Raw genomic sequence first — 21380 nt, forward strand, 5'->3', positions numbered from 1 at the left:
GCCACAGGAAGCCGGTAAGCAGGGAGAGGTAGGAGAGAATGAAAGAGTGATTATCGCTGGCGACTCAAACATGGCTGGGTGCTCAAAAGCAATTGTGGAGAGGGTGAAAGGCGACAAAAGAGTGGCGGTAGGGACATTTCCAGGGCAGACACTGGGTTCTGTCATGGAGCGAGCAAAAGAAAAGCTCACGGAAAATGCCCACGTGCGCAACCTTGTCGTAGTAGCAGGTGGGCTAAATGACGTCCTGAACAGGAAAGGGCCAGGACTAGCCCAGCGCTTGGCGAAGGGGGTGGACGACTTGCGCGAGCTATCCCCTCAGGTGCAGATCGTGGTGTGCACGGTGCCGGAGGTGCCTGTGCGTGACAGTCATGTACAAAGAGCCGTAATGGCTGCCAATGAGGCAATATGGAAAATGAGCCGAGAGAAAGGATTCGAAGTTGTCGAGGTAAACAGGGAAGTGAGAAGTTGTGGTGGTTTTAAACGAGATGGGATCCACTTCAATTACAGGCTAGCACGAGAAGTGGGCTGGCGACTTGGGGGTCGCGCTGTTGCTTTTTTAGGGGGCCCGCGGGCGCTCAGGAGGTCAGAGTAGGTAGTAATAAAGAAGGTCCCCTAGGGGAACATCAGAAGAGCATCGCCGTCGATAACAGGAAAAGGAGGAAAACAAGAACAAGAGCTCGCCATGCAATAGGCTACATAAACATGCAGGGCGGCAGAAGAAAGGAAAAGTGGGCAGAGATTGAGGAGCAGTTACATAGAGAACAAATAGGGGTGTATGCGGTTACAGAAACGCACCTTAGAGACTCAGAAGAGCCGCCAGTTATTGGGAATTATGTATGGGAAGGGTGCAACAGAACTAAGTCGGAAAGAAAGGGAGGGGGAGTCGGAATGCTCATCCATCAGGGAGCCAAATGGAAAAGAGTAAATTCACAATGTCAAGAGCATCTTTGGTTATCAGGTACAATGAGTGGGAAAGAAACTTGGCTTGGAGTTACGTATTTGTGGACCGGAATAAATTGCACAGAGAAGAATAAAGAGTTAGTGGAATGCATAAGCGCTGATATCAGGGGTTTCGGGAATGGTGCTGAGATAGTCCTATTAGGTGACATGAATGCCCACATACAGGATTTAGACGGCTATACCGACAATAACGGGAAGTCAATGCTAGACCTTTGCGAGCAACATAATCTCGTGATCGTGAATACAGGGCCTAAGTGTGAAGGACAGATCACGTGGGAAGTGGGAAACCGGCAATCGACCATTGATTACTGTCTGATGACAGAAGGAATTCATGATAAGTTGAGAGAAATGGTCATCGATGAGGAAGGGTTTAGCAGCATAGGGAGTGACCATAAACGCATCATTTTGAAAATGGGATATGTAGTTGGGAAAGAGAGCAACGAAAGCAAAATGGCCAGTCCAAATTTGAACGCTGAACAAATAGCAAATATAGTCACTAGAGTGGAGGAAGAAATTGGCAAGTTGCCAAGTAAGGGGTGGGAATATGGTGAGCTTCTAAGTGTAGTAACGACAGAAATACGGAAAGAGAAACAACATGTTCATTGGAAAGGAAAAAAGAAACCGAAAAGCTGGTGGAACAAGGAGATACGAGAAGCCATCGCCGAACGACAGAAAGCATCTCGAGAGCACAGGCAGGCAAAGAAGGCGCAGTTGCCACAGGATGAAGTAACCAGTAAATGGGAAATATACCGGGAGAAAAAGTTCATGGTTCAAATACTGGTGCAAGCAAAATTAAAAGGTGAAAGTGAACGTTGGTTGTCAGAAATACGTGAGAAAAAGAAGGCTGCACCTAGAATATTTTGGAATCACATAAAATTATTAGGCAGGAAGGCAACAACAATACAACAACATATCCTAGACGAAGATGAAAACAGACTGGAAGGAGAAGCAGCAATAAATTACATCCAAAAAGTAACAGCCGAATCTTTCCAAGGCAAGGACAAGGTTGTATTTGAAGAAAAAAAGAGCATGAAAGAGACCCAAGGGGGAAAGGAGCTAGTGCTTACAAATTTAAACTGGAAGAAAGCGGAAGAGAAAATTCCTAAGCGCACAGCCACAGGGCTAGACGAGGTTCCCGTTAGGCTGATAAATGAACTGGGACCAAAAAGTAAGGAAGCTCTCGTGAAAGCAGTTGAAAAAACTTTAAAAGATAGACGAATACCAGACAGTTGGCGACAAAGTAGAATGAATTTAATTTATAAAGGTAAGGGGGAGAAAGACAGAATTCACTCGTATAGACCGTTGACCATTACATCGGTAATATACAGGCTAGCAATGCAGGCAGTGAAATTAAAGCTTCAAGCATGGGCAGAAAATAATGGCATTTTGGGAGAGCTTCAGAATGGCTTTAGAATAGGTAGGCGTTTGGATGATAACTTGTTTGTTCTTACTCAGTGTATTGAAATATCAAAAGCAGAAAGCAGACCGTTGTATGTAGCCTTTTTGGACATTACAGGAGCATACGACAACGTAGACCGCAGCATTTTGTGGGATATTCTGGAAGGGGAAGGCTTAGGTAACGATTGTATACAGCTCTTGAGAGAGATTTACCTAGAAAATACTGTTTGCGTTGAATGGGAAGGGATGAGGAGCGCGGAGAAAGTTCATATCAACAAGGGACTGAGGCAGGGGTGCCCTTTATCCCCGCTGCTGTTTATGATGTACATAGTGAGGATGGAGAGGGCGCTAGAAGGAAGTAATATCGGGTTTAATCTCTCATACAAACAGGCAGGTACAGTAATAGAGCAGCAACTCCCAGGTTTATTTTATGCGGACGACATTGTGTTGCTCGCAAACAAGCAAAGTGATTTGCAACGTCTGGCTAATATCTGTGGACAGGAAGGCAACAAGTTAGGTTTGAAATTTAGTGTTAGAAAATCAGGTGTTATTGTATTCAATGAAAACAGTGAACAGACAGTGGAGATACAGGGCCAAGAAATACCTCGGGTAACAGAATATAAATACCTTGGTATATGGATAAACGAAGGCAACGGATATATGGAAACACAGGAAAAAACCATAACAGTCAAGGGGAAGAGAAATGCAGCCATAATGAAGCACAGAGCGCTATGGGGATACAATAGGTACGAGGTCCTCCGAGGTATGTGGAAAGGGGTAATGGTTCCAGGACTTACTTTTGGAAATGCGGTTGTTTGCTTTAAATCAGGGGTACAATCAGGACTCGACGGGAACCAAAGGTCAGTGGGTCGCCTCGCATTGGGCGCTCACGGGAAGACTACAAATGAAGCTGTGCAAGGGGATATGGGCTGGACTAGTTTTGAAGTGAGGGAAGCCCGCAGTAAAATTGAGTACGAAGAACGGCTGAGGAATATGGAGGAAAGTAAATGGGCTGGGAGAGTGTTCAGGTATCTGTACAGGCAAAACATTGATTCACAGTGGAGGAAAAGAACTAGGAAGCTTACCAGCAAGTATGCGGCCTGTGGGGTGGGCAACACAGCAACAAAGAAGGTCAAGCGGAAAGTCAGAGAGGCTGAATTAATCTCATGGGTGGCGGCAATGGAAAAGAAACCTGCCATGAGTAACTACTTAAGGGGAAAAAACGAAATTAGGAAAGAAACCATTTATGATAACTCAAAGGGAAGCTCATTACTTTTCGAAGCGAGATCGGGATGCCTTAGAACACGCACCTATAAAGCGAGATATAAGAATGAAGAAGAAACATGTGCTTGCTGCGGTAAAGCTAGGGAAACGACGGAACATATTTTATTAGAATGTGAGGACGTCTACCCAGCGGTCGATTTAGGCACCACTGGCCTCCTTGAAGCCCTTGGGTTCAGCGGGAGCAGTGGTAAAGCAAACAGGTCCGCAATAGACATCAGTAAGAGGCGATTGGAGGATTGGTGGAAGAAAAGTAGGGAAACGACAAAAGACGGAGACGTACAAAAGCACAGTTCGCAATAGGGTATCAGAAAATTTGGACGTGGTAGTTCATAATGGGTTCTTTTTTTTTTTTTTTTTTTTTTTTTTCATTGGTGAACATAGGTAGGATATTAGGCAGCATAGTAGTAAGAGCTTGGTGGCGCAAGCCACCGCCCCGTTCCAAAGGGGACGCTCATAACATCCATCCATCCATCCATCTGGGTAGTACCGGCGTGGGTAATCTGTGGCGAAGCGCATTTCTCGCCCGAGTTTTGCGTCGAATCGCACTTTTTTCTGCCCTGTTGCGAGGGCGGAAAGGGTCGTCACTTCTCACAGACAAGGCCGACCATGCTGCGAGCTAGCCGCAGCCTATAGTCTAACGAAAACGAACTCTCCGTGAGACGTAATGAGGGAATTAGCAGAAGGGATCGGCGACGCCGATCCGGAGAGACCTAGCTCAGCCTCGAAAAAGCGTCACCGTCGTTACTTCTGCGTCGCGGGCTGCCATGAACAAGAAGGCCTGAATCCCAACACCAGATTCTTCCGTTTTCCTTCAAGGCCTTGCGAAGCGGAGCGTTGGGCAGTTCGTCGAGCTGGGCAAGCGAAACTTCGCGCGCCATGCTGACTGCTTCGCCTGTCTTGAAACTTGCTTGATTATCTACGTTATATAATTCGGTCTTTTGCACCTACAGTCCCGACGGCAGGCCGACATAGCAGCAGGCATGGCTGGTGATTCACGATTCGTTAATAATTTGACTGGTGCGAAGTGGCGAAGTGACTGAGGTGTGCAATATGACCACAAATGGTCGGGCTGATTCAGCGTCAATTCACTACCCCACTACGAGCAGCACAGGTTAGAGAACTAAATGTGCTCATCCTTGACCTCAAGCCAGCACGTTGAGGCAGCGCAGCAAGGTAGTATATTTTTTTGCAGCACATCGATGTTCGAGCGCTGTCATTAAAAGCTACATCAAGCGAGCAGTGCACGAGCTCGCGCTGCAGCGCGATTCGCACCTACGTTATTGCGAACTACGTTATTCGCACCTACGTTGCTGCGACATGCCGTTTCGCGGCATGTCGAAAGACCGCTGCCGTCGCGGCGCGTACGATCGTGCGCTCGAGTATACATATAGTTCGTACATCGCGGCATGTCGAAAGACCGCTGCCGTCGCGGTGCGTAAAATCATGCCCTCAAGCAGTTCCGTACACATGTGTCTGCTTATCGCTGCATGCTGTCAATTCATTTGTAGCAAGCATTTCCTCGCGTTTGTGCGCCTGAATCTAGCAGCGTGCAGCGTGTACGCGACTCGTTTCACTTGCGATTGACACCACGCTAAATCTTCGCCGCTTATTTCTTAAACGGCGTACACGTACACGTGCCACCCCTGAAAAAAATCTTCGGCGCCCGATATTCGCCGCAAGCCGTGGTACAACAAAACCGAAAGTGATGTGCTTTCCGAAGCAGACGACTGAGCTTGGTACGTGGTCCTGATACCTTTTGACTCGGGGCAGGCGTTTGTCAACGCCACAGGAGATGTTCAGTACTACCCAGTTCAGGACAAAGGGCGCTTTTTAGCACTATTTTTTTTTTTTCTTTTTTCATTGGTTAACCTAGGTAGGATATTAGGCAGCATAGTAGCAAGAGCTTGGTGGCGCAACCCACCGCCCCGTTCCAAAGGGGACGCTCATAACATCCATCCACTCGCAGCGCCCCCTAGGGGGTGTTACTTAGAGTAACGAACGGCATGCGCGTTATCAGCATGACATAGAATTCCCGACAGGAAAGTATACATATTTATCGGGCGCGGCGTTTTCAAGAAAGGCAGATGACGATTATTGTTGTGTGGCAGAGATACACCCCAAAGGATGCAAACTTTCTTTAGAGTGTACACACTCTTAAAACGGTTGCACCCTTTGGGGTGAATATTTGTCCCTTGCTTGCGTTTCCTTTCTTGAAAACTCGGCGCTCGCTACTTACCTGTTAATTAAGAATGCTGCGTCACACCGATGACGCGCATGCCATTTGTGACTGGGAAGTACCGGGCTCGCAGCATTAGAGACTTTTAGCGTGTCCGGTATTCGGGCAAGCGCGGGCGGTTTTCCGGTTTAGCGGGGGCTTCAACGTGAGCGGCCAGATTGGTGGCGCCAGCTGGTGGCGCAAAGCTCAACCACACAAACACAGAGCTAATTACTATATTCTGCTTAGCTGCTGGCGTAAATTTTCGACAGTGGCGTGATCGTGTTCACAATTACGCCGCTGCCAAAAATTTGCACGAGTGGCGAAGCAGGATTTGGTGAGTTACTGCAGTTTTAGCTATGCGTTTGTCTGGTTGAGCTCTACAACACCAGGCGGCTTCACCGCTCACGTTTACGCCCCGACCATACGGTAATCCGCCCAAACCGCTCCCGTTTACCGGAATAGCGTACAAGCTAAAAGTCTCTATTAAAGAAAGGAAACGCGGGCAAGGCAGATGACGATTATTGTTGTGAGACAAGATAAGCCCCAAAGAGTGTAAATTTTTCTATGAGTGTACACTTTAAAAAGTTTGCACCCTTTGGGGTGTATCTCTGCCACACAACAATCATCTGCCTCGCTTGCGTTTCCTTTCTTGAAAACGCCGCGCCCGCTACTTTCCTGTCGGGAATGCTATGTTATGCTGATAACGCGCATGCCGTTCGTTACTGGGAAGTACCAGGCTCGCAGCGTTAAAGAAAGGAAATGCGGGCAATACAGATGACAATTATTGTTGTGTGGCTACACTCTTAGGCAAAGTTACACCCTTTGGCTTGCCCCTTCTGCCACACAACAATAATCGTTATCTGCCTTGATGCGTTCCCTTTCTGAACGCTGCGAGCCCGGAACTTTCCAGTAACGAACGGCACGCGCGTTATCAGAAGGGGCACTCCAAAGGGTGTAAATTGTTCTACAGTGATAACGCGCGTGCCGTTCGTTACCGGAAGGTACCGGGCTCGCAGCGTTAAAGAAAGGAAACGCATCAAGGCAGATAACGATTATTGTTGTGTGGCAGAAGGGGCAAGTCAAAGGGTGTAACTTTGCCTAAGAGTGTAGATACGACTCAAGGGGTGTAAACTTTTCTTAAAAGTGTGTACACTCTTTAAAAAATTACACCCTTTTGCCACAACAATAATCGTTGTATGTCTTGTCCGCATTTCCGTTCCTTAACGCGGCGAGCCCGGTACTTTCCAGTAACGAACGGCATGCGCATTGTCAGCATGACATAGCATTCCCGACAGGAAAGTATACGTAGCGGGCATGGCGTTTTCGAGAAAGGAAACGCAAGCAAGGCAGATAACGATTATTGTTGTGTGGCAGAGATACACCCCAAAGGGTGTAACTTTGCCTAAGAGTGTAGGTGCATGTTCTAAGGCATCCCAATCTCGCTTCGAAAAGTAATGAGCTTCCCTTTGAGTTGTCACAAATTGTTTATTTCCCGATTTCGTTTTTTGCTCTTAAGTATATAGTTACTCATGGCAGGTTTCTTTTCCATTGCTGCCACCCATGAGATTATTTCAGCCTCTCTTACTTTCCGCTTGACATTCTTTGTTGCTGTGTTGCCCACCCTACAGGCCGCATACTTGCTAGTAAGCTTCCTACACTCTTAGGCAAAGTTACACCCTTTGGCTTGCCCCTTCTGCCACACAACAATAATCGTTATCTGCCTTGATGCGTTTCCTTTCTTTAACGCTGGGAGCGCGGAACTTTCCAGTAACGAACGGCACGTGCGTTATCAGAAGGGACGCTCCAAAGGGTGTAAACTGTTCTATGCTGATAACGCGCGTGCCGTTCGTTACTGGAAAGTACCGGGCTCGCAGCGTTAAAGAAAGGAAACGCATCAAGGCAGATACCGATTATTGTTGTGTGGCAGAAGGGGCAAGCCAAAGGGTGTAACTTTGCCTAAGAGTGTAGTTCTTTTCCTTCACTGTGAATCAATGTTTTTCCTGTACAGACACCTCAACAATCTCCCAGCCCATTTACTTTCTTCCATTTTCCTGAGTCGTTCTTCATAATAAATTTTACTGTGAGCTTCCCTCACTTCAACACTTCAAGCGGTATGGATGGATGGATGAATATGGTATGAGCGCCCCCTTTGGTATGGGGTGGTGGGTTGCGCCACCAAGCTCTGGCTATTATACTGCCTAATGTCCTACCTAGGTTAAAAGAAGATAAAAAGAAAAAAAAAACTATGAACTCCCACAACCAAATTTTCTGATCCCCTATTGCGAACTTTCCTTTGTACGTCTCTGTTTTTTGTCGTTTCCCTACTTTTCTTCCACCAATCTTCCAATCGCCTCTTACTAATCTCTGTTGCGGACATGTTCACTTTTCCCCTGCTCTCGCTGAAACCAAGGGCTTCAAGGAGGCCAGTGGTGCCTAAATCGACCGCTGGGTAGATGTCTTTATATTCTAATAAAACATGCTCCATCATTTCCCTAATTTTACCGCAGCCAGACGTTGCAACTCACTCTGCTTGTTAGCTAGCAACACAATGTCGTCCGCATAAAATAAACCTGGGAGTTGCTGCTCTATTACTGTACCCGCCTGTTTGTATGAGAGATTAAACCCGATATTACTTCCTTCTAGCGCCCTCTCCATCCTCACCATGTACATCATAAACAGCAGCGGGGATAAAGGGCACCCCTGCCTCAGTCCCTTGTTGATATGAACTTTCTCCTCGCTCCTCATTCCTTCCCATTCAACGCAAACGGTATTTTCTAGGTAAATCTCTCACAAAAGCTGTGTACACTCGTTACCTAAGCCTTCCCCTTCCAGAATATCCCACAAAATGTTGCGGTCTACGTTGGTCATAGGCTCCTGCAATGTCTAAAAAGGCCGCATATAATGGTCTGCTTTCTACTTTTGATATTTTAATACACTGAGTAAGAACAAATAAGTTATCATCTAAACGCCTACCTATTCTGAAGCCATTCTGAAGCTCTCCCAAAATACCATTATTCTCTGCACATGCTTGCCGCTTTAATTTCACTGCGTGCATTGCTAGCCTGTATATTACCGATGTAATGGTCAACGGTCTATATAAGTGAATTCTATCTTTCTGCCCCTTACATTTATAAATTAAATTCATTCTACTTTGTCACCAACTGTGTGGTATTCGTCTATGTTTTAAAGTTTTTTCCACTGCTTTCACCAGAGCTTTCTACTTTTTGGTCCTTGTTCATTAATCAGCCTAACGGGAACCTCGTCTAGCCCTGTGGCTGTGCCGCTTAGGAATTTTCTCTTTGGCTTTCTTCCAGTTGAAATTTGTCAGCACCAGCTCCTTTTCCACCTGGGTCTCTCTCATGCTCTTCTTTTCTTCAAATACAACCTCGTCATTACCTTGGAAAGATTCGGCTGTTATTTTTTGGATGTAATTTATTGCCGCTTCTCCTTCCAGTCTGTTTCCATCTTTGTCTAGGATATGTTGTTGTATTGTTGTTGACTTCCTGCCTAATAATTTGATGTGATTCCAAAATATTCTTGGTGTGGCCTTCTTTTGCTCACATATTTGACAACTAACGTTCACTTTCACCTTTTATCTTTGCTTGCACCAGTATTTGAACCATATACTTTTTCTCCTGGTATATTTCCAATTTGCACTGGGCTTTGCACTTGCAAGAGTACACTTTCTCTGCAGTGTACAAATCTGGCCGTTTACATCAGGACGCCGACTGCTTGTACCGTCACTCTGTTGACCCACCGGAAGCTACAGACTTCGAATCCGATACCAGCATTATGTCCATCTCAGGCTTCCTCAACATAAGCGATGAACAGCACCGTGATCCCTTTCTGCGGACCATCATAGATCAGTTAAGCTCGCCAACTCCTCATCCTTCCCTGCGCCTCTTCTGTATTTCCGATGGAGTCCTGTACAAACGGAACTTTTGCCCTGATGGTGCTGACCTACTGCTGGCCGTACCAGGGCACCTTCAATGCACCATGCTTCAACAACGCTACGACGCACCCACCGCTGAGCATCTGGGTGTTACTCGCACCTTTGACCGAGTCCGTCCAGCGCCGTTTCTTCTGGCACAACCTCTACTGCTCTGTGCGCCGGTATGCGACTGCTTGTGACCTGTGCCAATCCCGGAAGCCCACTCCCATGGCTCCAGCTAGGCTTTTACAACCCATCAATATTTTCACTGAGCCTTTCTTTCGCGTTGGACTCGACCTACTTTGCCTTTTCCCTTTCTAACCTAAAGGGAACAAATGGGTTGGGGTTGCAACCGATTATGCCACGTGCTTCGCCATTATGGGAGCTCTGCCTACAAGTTGTGCCATTGATGTTGCGGATTTCCTGTTACACAATGTCATCGTGCACCACGGTGCTCCACGTCAGCTCCTCACACATGGCGGATGTTACTTCTTGTCAAAGGTCGTTGATGATATCCTCTGCCTATGCTGTACTGAGCATCAGATAGCCACTGCTTACCACCCACAAACTAACGGGTCTCACAGAGCGATTGAACAGAATGCCTACCGGCATGCTAACTACGCATGTTTCGCCAGACCACCAGGACTGGGACGTCGCTCTGCCATATGTCACCTTCGCATACAATTCGTTCCGCCATGACACTGCAGGTTCCTCATCATTTTATCTACTGTTTGGCCGTGGTCCCGTTTCGCCCCTAGATACTGTACTTCCACAACTCACATAGTCGCACACCGCTTATGCCCGCGATGAGATTTCTATGGCAACACAGGCCCATCAGATTGCCCACGCTCCCCTCACTGATTCCCAGGCTTCCCAGAAGTACATATTGTTATGGTACGCGCCGTAAGGATGTGCAGTATTTACCTGGCTCCCTTGTGCTCCTGTGGTTACCATCTTGTTGTGTGGGCCTATTGGAAAAACTTCTGTTGCAATATTCAGGTCCCTACCGAACCCTGCGACAGCTTTAGGATGTGACGCACGAGATTGCTCCCGAAGAGCCAGGTCCGTCATTCGTACAGCCAAGAACCGATGTTGTTTATGTCTCCTGTTTAAAGCCCTACGTGCGTGCATTTGCCGGGCCATAATGACTTGCACCGGCTCAATGCTCCAACACCGGCGGTATAGTGTCGTGATGCAGAACAGGATGTATGGACAAAAGACAATGACGAGGAAGTGTTGTTGCTGGGGCGCTTCGGCCGCCATGTTCTAGTGCCAGCTGGTGCCTTCAGCATTCGCCTTGCATACACAACATTGGTGCTTGTCTCTGCCTCACAACAATATATACCTATATTTTCCCTTTCCAAATTTCAGTTTTGAGGAAGGGAGTAAAACAAAACTGACATAAACATTGTGACCTCTTCAGTTAATGCAGTGCAGTATAAACGAAAGGAGAGGACTAAGCCACTTCCAAGTCTCACTTGGCTACTTTATTTGTACAAGCCTGACATAAAAAAGCCAAAGTCATGTGAATGGCAGCTTTAACTTGATCTTGTTGTGATGCAAGATTACAGCAAACATGCACACTACATAAATATAACTGACAAGTGCAACCACACACATGCCATCAGTGGCAGTCCTTGGGTGAAAGAAAACATTCACCAGTCCAGTCAGAATATTTGCAAGGAGAAATACAGCCATTCCATTGTAGTTGATGCTTTTCCATAGTATGTCAACATCAGTGTGCATGTTGTCAGTGTTGGTCACGGCAAAAAGATTGTAGTCTATGTGTGCATTGCGAGGCAGAAGAGCTATACGAAGGAATGTGACCATGACGCTCAGGGCAACAGCAAATGTTCCAAGCGAGTACTGCGGAAGAAAAAAAAAAGAAGGTATAATTAAAGTTCACATCTGCAGCATAAACACTGCTTACAAATGGCACATAAATAATTTCAGGTCCTCTGCCTCGTGACAAGGCAGCAGCGCATGCTTGTCATACCAGTAAAGCTGGACATGAAGGAAACGTAATACAGTTTTATTCTTTCCTATTTTTGTTCATTACTACATTGAGTGCTATTTATTTACTGGCATTAAAAAACAGTCAGTGACAGCTCAAAGCATTCAGCATGATGCTCGTATACACAAGAAAGCATATTGCCGTGCACATTTATTGTCTTTAATATTATTTTTTTTACCTTTCAGATTTTACCTTTCAGATTTACATTTCACATTGACATGTCATACTTAAACTTGTCTCATGAGACTGCTTAATTACGCCAGTTACTTCTTGCATAGTGATAATTTGCAATAGCTCTAACTTTCATGGGAATAGGGACACATTTTTCTACTGCAACTGCATTTTACTGGCATCAGGTTGTCTTTTCTAGACTAGTATTATTTCCTTTCGTTTTATTAAGAATGTGAACACATGCAATCACTAAAGTTCATCTACAATTCATCATCATCAGCAGCAGCCTATTTTATGTCCACTGCAGGATGAAGGCCTCCCCCTGTGATCTCAATTTCCTCTGTCCTGCACCAACAGATTCCTACTAGCACATGCGAATGTCTTGATTTCATCAGCCCACCTAGTCTTCTGCTGTCCTCGACTGCACTTCCCTTCTCTTGGCACTCATTCTGTAAGTCTAATGGTCCACCGGTTATCTAACCTATGCATTACATGACCTGCCCAGCTCCATTTCATTCTCTTAATGTCAATTAGAATATCGGCTATCCCCATTTTCTCTCTGATCCACACAGCTGTCTTCCCAATCTCTTAATGTTATGCCTTACATTCTTCGTTCCAATGCTCCTTGCACGGCCCTTAACTTGTTCTCGAGCTTCTTTGTCAGTCTCCAAGTTTCTGCCCCATTAGTTAGCACTGGTAGAATACATTGATTGTGCACCTTTTTTAATGACAATGGTAAGCTTCTTGTCGGCATCTGATAATGTCTCCCTTATGCGTTCCAACCCATTTTTATTCTTCTGTAAGCTTTCTTCTCATGATCAGGGTCCTCTGTGAGTAAATGAACTCTGTAAACATTTCCTTCACAGACTCTAGAGGCTGACTGGTGATCCTGAACTCTTGTTCCCTTGCCAGGCTATTGATCATTATCTTTGTTTTCTGCATATTAATCTTCGACCACACTCTTACACTCTATCTGTTAAGGTCCTCAGTCATCTACAATTATTGTACAGTAAAAATTCTTATCGTTTGTTTGTTTTCTCTATGCTATGCTTTACATCAGCATCTATGTGAATTATGTGATTTTTAAGTACTCAGACCCCTCCATTTCCCCTAATTATTCTTGCACATTACAGGGAGATCCACGAGGTATTTCCTGCTTGTGTGCTACTGCCAACAAAAAAGGCTCACTGTGTACACACCATCCAGAGGCAGTATGACAGGTTTGCAAGCCTCCTTGAAACAGGATCCACTGTAGTGTGCATGATGTAAGTTGCTGCAAATGCAACAGCAGTCACTCCAGCAGCCTGCAGCGCTGTCATGATCCAGTCACGAGCATTGTTCCTTCAAAGGAAAGAGAAAAAAAGAGTGCTGTGTACTTAACATGAGCTTCAATACTACAATAAAAAGAATCCCATGCGTAAGCAATATTTTTCTAGTGATTGTTTGAGCATGACCTTATTATGCTGAGTAACAATTTGCTAGTTGTGAGTTATGACCCAAAAGGGGGCATCCAGCGAGGGACACAATGTCATCTAATTTTACATTTCCCCCCACTGCACTTCTCTGCACAACTATAAACACACAGGTCAGTAGAGGTGTACCACATAAAATTAAATTCTGGTGTTTTAAGCGCTAATATTACAATATATTTATGAGGCACACTGTAATGGGGAACTCCGGATTAATTTTGACCATCTGTATTTCTTTTAACGCACACCCAATGCATGGTGCACAGGCGTTACTGCATTTTTTGCCCCCATCGAAATGCAACCACCACGGCCGGGATTTGCTCCCATGCCTTCGGGCTTAGCAGCGAAACATACCATACAAAGTGAAAAGTGACATTTGTTTTAGGGTTGCTTTACCCGACGCCAGGAATATTTCACCCATTTCCAATATGTGCATTCATGCCTTTTATGCACCTTCCTGCTCTCCATTATGTCTGCATGCAATCATTAGGTATTTGAATAGATACATTTACTTGAAAGCAGCGCTCATCCTGTTTGTTTCCATTGATTTGTGTGGGTGCCTTGTACTGCACAGTTCCTTCTAATGAAAGCACAAAATAAGTGATGTAATCAGAAGCCCACCACACAAAAGCAATGCACAATTATACACTTCTGACAGTGAACTTTTAAACATCTTTTTTTCTTGATAAGCACTACTTTCTTTCAGGTGTTCATGAGAAGCATGCTGTAATGCGCATTGGCAAACAAAGCAAATTCTAAAAAAAAGTTAATTCAAGTTAAAGCTCTCTAAAAAAATGACAATGTCCATGTGATTTTTTTTATTACATGCCGGAGAATCAGAAGCCCTAGTTATTGCCTACATATCCATCAAACATCCCATTGCTTGCACATATTTGGCAAGCAAGCTGTTGATGCAAGAAAGCACAATCATTTCACCATTATTAATGTAAATTAGGTGTCTTCAAGAAAACGATATTCACTTTTCTACTAGACAGCCAAAATAATCCACATATATAAGCTATTTACTTCACTCCTGCTCATTTTCTTTCTGTTTTTCCTTTTTCTTTAGTTTTTTTTCTGGTTTGTAGCCTTTATAAGTATTTTTGGTTTGTTCTGTTGCGAATGCCTTTAACTACTGTTTTAATTATACGACTACCTATTAACTTTATATTACCTTGCAGTTTACTACATTTACTTTGTATAATCTTCCACCTAGCGACTACTGTATTGCTGTTTTATGCTGTGTATTTCTTCTAATGTGTATATTTTCTGACAGGAGGTCCCCTTTCAGCCACCTGCTCTGGGACCTCCTTCTGCATACTTGTGTAAGCATGCATGTGTCCTCCTTATTAAAGAAATAAACTGAAACTGAAATGATAAGTAGGCATCACATTGAAGTAATTAGGCACAATTATGCATTCCCACATACACTCATGAACAGCCCCCCACACACAGTGTATGCGTGTGTGGGTGAGTGCAAAGCTGTGCCTAATTACTTCAATATGACAAGTTACCAACTAGCCCAACAGCAAGTTCTACTAAGGTATTGCATCATTGCAAAGGCAAAACCAAGAAGGCCAAATGGTCTCTTGATGTTATTTCCTTTGTACTAATGTCTGCATTAATGCTTACAGTGTGTACTTTGTGTCTTCTGTATACCAGGAAGAGGCTGTCCAGCCATTCGACTCTAACTTGTAGTATTTACGACCACATTTTAATGCTCCCTCAGCACTGTGAAACAACAGTGCCATCTCGCTGCCTTCTTCTGTAGTTCCCACGGGCACATACCGTGGCTTATAGCCAAGCGTTCTTGCTGTTGCTGCAGCAGCCAAGTGCAGCGCCACATAGCCAACAATGGAGGCAAGGCCTTCCTTGTTTGCTGCCAGGAAACCTGACCGGTCATCATTGTCCAGGAATAATGCCAGTGGAGTGGACAGGAGGCAGGCTTCATACATGCCGGCCATGATGACAGCAACCACCCAGTCCAAGTGAATCGGCACGGTCGCATACACCACTGATGTTAAAATCTGCAGGTTACATAGCTTACATGTTTATGCTGTAAATTGTACCATTGGCTCACAAAGAAGTGACCAACAGTGACTGTTCATAATGCTAAGACCCAGACCCAACCATAACACAGCACATCACAGTAGTGGTGGTGCAACAATGGTGAGGTTCACTATGTAAACACAGCATCGATCAAGGTAACAAATCCAGAGGCAGCCCCCAGAAATATTTGCAAGCCCAAGTCAGTGACTATTCAGTCTGCTTCGCACCAGGTGCTGTCTCTCTGCTTATAGTCATGAGCACGGTTGCAGCCAACTAGTACTCGACAGACCTCATACTCCTCGGCCTCTGTCAAGCAATGCGACAGTTCTGACCCTTCATCCAGGGACCTCGGCTTGCACAGAGGGCGACTGTGTGTGTATGCTTTAGGTATGCAGAATAATTTTTGCATTATTGTTATGTCTTTTAGAAAACGCTTTATTTAGCTATACATGAAGTGCATTGCTTGCTGGCTGCAGGTGCCCTGGTTGTTTGAGCCACTGCAGTATCTGCGGCTCTGGCTCGGTCAAGTTTACCAGATATAGCCACTTGAGCGTCAGTGGCTCGAACGAGCGAGGGTCATGCTGGCGCCTCAGCTGTCATAACAAGAAGTGGCGGTACATAGCAATTACATATACATACACAACATGTCACATGTTTGCTCTCTGACTTATATCACAGCCGCACCTTTGCTCTATGTTTTTATTGTGTCACTTGCATCATAGTCTCTCATGATGCCTCCTTACTCAGAGCTGTGCCTCTGCCCCATGCCATGCTACTCCTTTATTCACTTTGACATGCTGAAATTGCGAAATTGAAGCAGAGCAGCACTGAAGTTGTCTGCTTAGCCGAAATCCTAACACTAGCACCGCTTTCGACATATCCATCCCCAAAATGTATTTTGGAGCACATTTTAAGGACAGACATTCCAAAAGTGGGGTTGGCCTTACGATTCTGCGACATGAATATGCGCAGTTTCATGCATGCATATTATTTATAGGCTCAGCAATATGAACACAAGCTATTAATGCCATTATAGACAAAGTTTACCAGAAAATTGGCTGTAAGTGACAAAAGTATATGTACGTTAACTTTGTTGTTGTTCGTAAAACTCTGCTTTTTTACAGTGAGTATGGTAGCTAGCTGGGCGAGTCGGTACATCTTCATAACTATTACACACAGTGTGCACTAAAAAACATGGACGAAGAATAGACAAACACAGCGAAGCTGTTTATGGCTAGGTTCTGACAGATCTCATTTCTCTGGACATAGACCAACAATTTTCACATGTGGGCCGATCCTGAAGATAGTGCAATGCTGGGCTGACCCACGGCAGAGGTGAAGCAGCCATTAAGCAATCCTCATACGCGGGTCGATACCAAAGATGGTGAAATATTGGGCCGACCTGAGGCAGAAGCGAAGCAGACTTTAAGCACTCTCCATCATGGGCCAATCCCAAAGATAGTGCAATACCTGGCCAACTTGCAGAACATTCACAGCTTCGCTGGTCATCCTTCTTCACAGAGTGGAAGGGCACTGAATTTTTTGTTTTGCCTTACTAGTTAAATTATGTTGGAGCTGCTGCTTAGTTCATTGATATAATGGCATCTTTACTGTTGCAGCACATGCACTGTCAGATTTCTCAGCGTCAGCTAAGTACAAATTGATATACTGCAATATAAGTGCTCATACACCAAATAAAGAAAGACCCAGAAGTCAATCCATAACATGACAGCAGCCAAAGCTGGCTCATATGTAGTTGCAAACACAGAAGTACAAGCTGGTTCTATGTTTCTCTTTCCACATTTGATGATGTGTGAGACAGCGCCACAAAAAGTGTTTTACCCTGTTTCTCGCATTTCTGTTTCATTCCAGCTTGCATGTGCATATGTCTGCTTTCTGATGCTACTACACATGAACAATCGTGACTGACCGGATATCTTACCCTAGTGCATGCTAGTGTGAAAAAGAAGTTCCAGTGGACACCATACTCATGGGCAGGGTTTTGGTAGTTGAAGACTGTCACCATCAACAGACGTAGCATCCCCAAAATGACAAGGGCTATACTGCCACGCGCCGCTTTCCACACATATTGTAGGCTGCAAAAGATTTCACAACTGTAGGGATTATCTGCACTGAAACAGAAATTTGAGCCTAATGTTCACCTTAAAACTTTTTGTGCGCAAACAGACAGGGACGAAGAATAGGGGCAACACAAGGACGAGCGTTTTCTAACAACTGGTTTTATTTTTGAAGAACTACCTGCTTCAATACCAACAGATCTGCGCGATCTAGTCAACAGAGCACGCCTATAGCGCATATGATACCCGCAGATCTGCGCGATCAATTCAAAAGAGCAACGTCAATATTACATATAACACTTGTGATAAAAAGACGTGGACAAAAGCCACCCGGTCATACTAAAAACAGCAAGGTGCATAAAACAACCACTTACAATAAAATGCGTTAAAGATGTGATGATAGAAGCAAATTTTCTTTATCTAACAATGAAACAGAAGGATGGCTGATGCATTTTTCTTTTTGTTTTTCAATCCAGTGTGCTTCCACGATTTCCCTAGCGGTTTGAGTTCTATGCCTGTACAAGATGTCTGTGCTAGTAAGACAAGGGGAGCAATCATGTTCTTGGCAATGCATTGCCAAATGCATACTAGGGTGACTTTTCAGACTAGACAAGTGCTCCCTGACATCTGCTAGACAACCGACATTTTGCTAGAGTAACAAGACATAACTAACATTGTGATAGAGTGAAAAGCTTACTTGTGACAAGCCTGGTATCATGGGCAACTTCCTTCTGTACACTAACTTGCAGTTACATAGTTCATAGTCCTTTCTTACAACAACAAAACTAACTATTCCTTATTTAAACAGAAAAATTTCTGATTTCCTGGCCAGTAATTGAAGCAGCTTTAGTTAAAAGGCTAACCAGGCCTCTAAATCTGCCATGTTGAAAAGGGCAGACTTGTTCATCTATAAAAGTATGGTCAGGCCTGCTGCCTCAAGCTGAGCTCAGCATTGGCCTCCAAGTGTGCATGAATATCCAGGAAACCAAAGGACATTTGTCAATGCAGGCAAAAAAAAGTTTGTTAACAGATTTCTCCTTCATCTTCAACAGGCTTTTTCAGCACAAAAATTGACACAGAAGACAAAAGAAGCACAACACACAGACAGCACTGTTCATTGTGTGCTTCTTTGTCATCTGTGTCGTTTTCCGAGATGAAAAAGCTGTTTGAAGATTAATATCAAAACCAAACTAGCCCGAATTTCAGTTCTTTTATCTGAAAAGTGGTATGCCAGCTTTTTGCCATCCTCCTGCTCCTACTTTCAACTTGCCTGTCGTACTGAGTTTGCCCAGCAAAATCTTTTGCTGAAGTGTGCTGTTATTACTAGCAAGGTTTTCGAAAGGCCTTGCTGACAAGATTTATTCCACTAGTATCTTTCAGATGCAGAAGTATCTTATATCCAACACATTCGGCCGATTAATTATTGCATGTTCCTGCTGCATGCTTTTTGAAGATGTAAACAGGTTGTTGCTTTGTCGAAATAACATGCATGGAAGCCACATTAATAGTGTTCTGTCACATCCATGATCAAAACCTCAGGAGGCTGAACTATATCAAGACACCAGCGTTTTTCAGTTCTAACCAATATGACAAACTTTTTTTGCGACGCATTGCATTACATCATTGTACATCAATGTAGAACTGAAATTACATACCGCTCTGTGGGAAGTCTGTTCTTGGCCTCTCGAGAACTAACGGCCACAATTATGACAAAGGCACCAACACCTAGGTCCATAGGACTGAAACCTGTCTTCTCTGTTTTGGCAAAGTACCGAGGCACAGTTGAAAAATCCACAGCCAAAATTCCAAATATGGTCATTAGAATTACTTGTGCACGACCCGACGTTAGTCCAGGGTAGTCATGAGGTGCCACTTTGGCAATACTTCTGAAAAAGATGAAAATTTCAGGAATGTGGCTTTAGTAATATTTCTTTCTTTTACAGCGGAGCTGTCTTAGGCTAGTTTCCAGCATTTCATGATGTGCATAGGTAAAAACGATGGCGGCATCTATAGAACTAAAACAGCTTAAGCATAAGGCAAAATCGTATCAGCGTATGTGTCCCAGCTGCGCGTTTGAGGCCAGATGTGCCAAAACCGGTTATGGATGACGGTTTGATGCATTGTGATCTACGCAAACAATGACAGCACAGCCGTTGCACCCTATGCCTTACCGACGATGGGCTAGTGCTAGGCTAGTAGGAATGTGCCGATGGCATCGGCACATACATTCATTCCACAGCCTTGCTGTGGAATGTGCCGACGCGTGCGCCGTACAGACTGGAGACAGAATCATTGTCGCCACCAGATACGTTCATTCTGGAACATCAAAGAGGGTCCCCTCGAAGATTTTATTATCTATACATTTACGTGGATCCTCCCGGTGGACCCTAATCCCATCGTCATTGTGGGCGACTTTAATGTCAATGTGTCTCGTCCAGGCAGAAAGTGGTTCCTGGCGTTTCTCTTGGAAATGTTTGGCCTTCAATGTTGCACCAAGACCGATGTCTCCACGATGTGCCATCGGTCGTGCATAGACCTAACATTTGCTGAGAACATCTCCAGTGTTGTCACAAAGCCCATGGCCGTCTACCATAGCGACCATAAAGCCATAGTTACTGTGGTCACGAGATAAACGTAAATACAAATAAACATTAAAACATATACATATTTGTGTTGTTTTATTTTATTTATATACAGCTCCGCTGGTCATCCACTTCCACAGAGCGTAATTGCTCCCATTTAAAAAAAAAAAAAAATATGGTAGCCATACTCAGTCAGAGATACCGTGTACTTTTAAAACTGGAGTAATCACGTACGTAGTACGACATACAAAACATTAAAGTGTACCTATTTTTGGTCAACTTCTTTCCCTGTTCTTTTGTTGGGGTCCACTGGTCAAACAGGCGTTGTGCGAACCGTATTCCAAGTGCTAGGGCGATGACTGTGAACACTAAGCAAGCCCAGTAGTCCGCAAGAAGAGTGAAAGACAAAATGAATGGGACGCACTGAACAAAGATAGCAAGGCTTGCAGAAAACCTGTAATTAAAAAGGGAATATCAGACAGGCCATAGCATTGAAGGTGAGATAACATTACCAGATGTTTTTCCTCAATGTTTCGATGGCGGGCAACTGCACAAGCGTTGAGTGCAGAACGGTGCTGTACATTAATATACCGCCAATAAGCAGAAGCTCCAAAGGATTACAGCCATCTTTAGACGTTACGAACGCCTCATGAACAGCCTTTTCTGATTTGTCCATGGTACCTAACTCGTGCCCGAAGACTCTGAAAGAGAGAGCGCTTACAGCCGCTGCGCCAGTCGCACCCCAGCCCATGTCGTACACGAAAGTACGCATAACCAAACAATCGGCTAAGTGAAAGTGAATCACTCACCTCTAGAAGGAGGAAGTCGTCTTATGACATGTTCAAACAACGTACTGTAGGTTTTCTTGAATTTTCATTGTTTGTCACCGCAAGGCAGTAGAATTCGCGTGCACAGTGCCGCGAAGATGAAATAGACGGACCACAGGACGAAACCAACTGCAAGATTAGCGCCACTACAGCGATTCGATCAAGAGAGTGCCAAAAGTAGCAGACACCGCAGCCCCGCAGCCACTGCAGCGTCATCTATGGCAGCGTCGTCGGGCCATGGTCGGGCCTCGTTTTGTGCTGCGTGCCGTGTTTAATGTAAACTGCGATGTAATTAAACATAATAACGCCTTATTTTATTATTAAAATTGTACATAAGCATCCAGTTATATAATATAATGACAATGAAATTATTAAAGACGGCGCTCGCTACAATCTTGT

The 21380-nt window shown here is 44.6% G+C and overlaps 1 protein-coding gene across 4 annotated transcripts; it reads right to left on the reverse strand.

The window, feature by feature from the left end:
• Positions 1–11256: 11256 nt before the first annotated feature.
• Positions 11257–21357, reverse strand: LOC126539333 (phosphatidylinositol-glycan biosynthesis class W protein-like). 4 transcript variants are annotated; one of them, XM_050186137.3, is made up of 8 exons: positions 20964–21350; positions 20667–20855; positions 20420–20608; positions 19228–19458; positions 17437–17590; positions 15234–15472; positions 13176–13317; positions 11257–11657 (listed from the first exon to the last, which is right to left on the reverse strand). In XM_050186137.3, the coding sequence occupies exons 2-8, from the start codon at positions 20828–20830 to the stop codon at positions 11313–11315; spliced, it is 1464 nt and encodes a 487-aa protein (XP_050042094.1). In that variant the 5' UTR covers positions 20831–20855; positions 20964–21350; the 3' UTR covers positions 11257–11312. The 4 variants fall into 4 exon arrangements, with proteins under 4 accessions (XP_050042094.1, XP_054931496.1, XP_050042096.1 ...); XM_055075522.2 differs by having other exon boundaries at positions 11537–11657; positions 13165–13317; positions 20964–21357; XM_055075521.1 differs by lacking the exon at positions 20964–21350 and having other exon boundaries at positions 20662–20742.
• Between the last annotated feature and the right edge of the window lie 23 nt (positions 21358–21380).

The sequence above is a fragment of the Dermacentor andersoni genome, chromosome 11 (genome assembly GCF_023375885.2).
Source record: "Dermacentor andersoni chromosome 11, qqDerAnde1_hic_scaffold, whole genome shotgun sequence".
NCBI lineage: Eukaryota > Metazoa > Arthropoda > Arachnida > Ixodida > Ixodidae > Dermacentor > Dermacentor andersoni.

Bases quoted from the DNA above. Each gene is read 5' to 3' on its own strand.
- LOC126539333 (XM_050186137.3), bottom strand. From the start codon at position 20,830: ATGGACAAATCAGAAAAGGCTGTTCATGAGGCGTTCGTAACGTCTAAA. The intron at 17,591-19,227 runs GTATGTAATTTC...AATCTTTTGCAG, and splicing joins AACAGACTTCCCACAGAGCG to CCTACAATATGTGTGGAAAG. The intron at 13,318-15,233 runs GTATGTGCCCGT...TTTCCTTTGAAG, and splicing joins ACGCTTGGCTATAAGCCACG to GAACAATGCTCGTGACTGGA.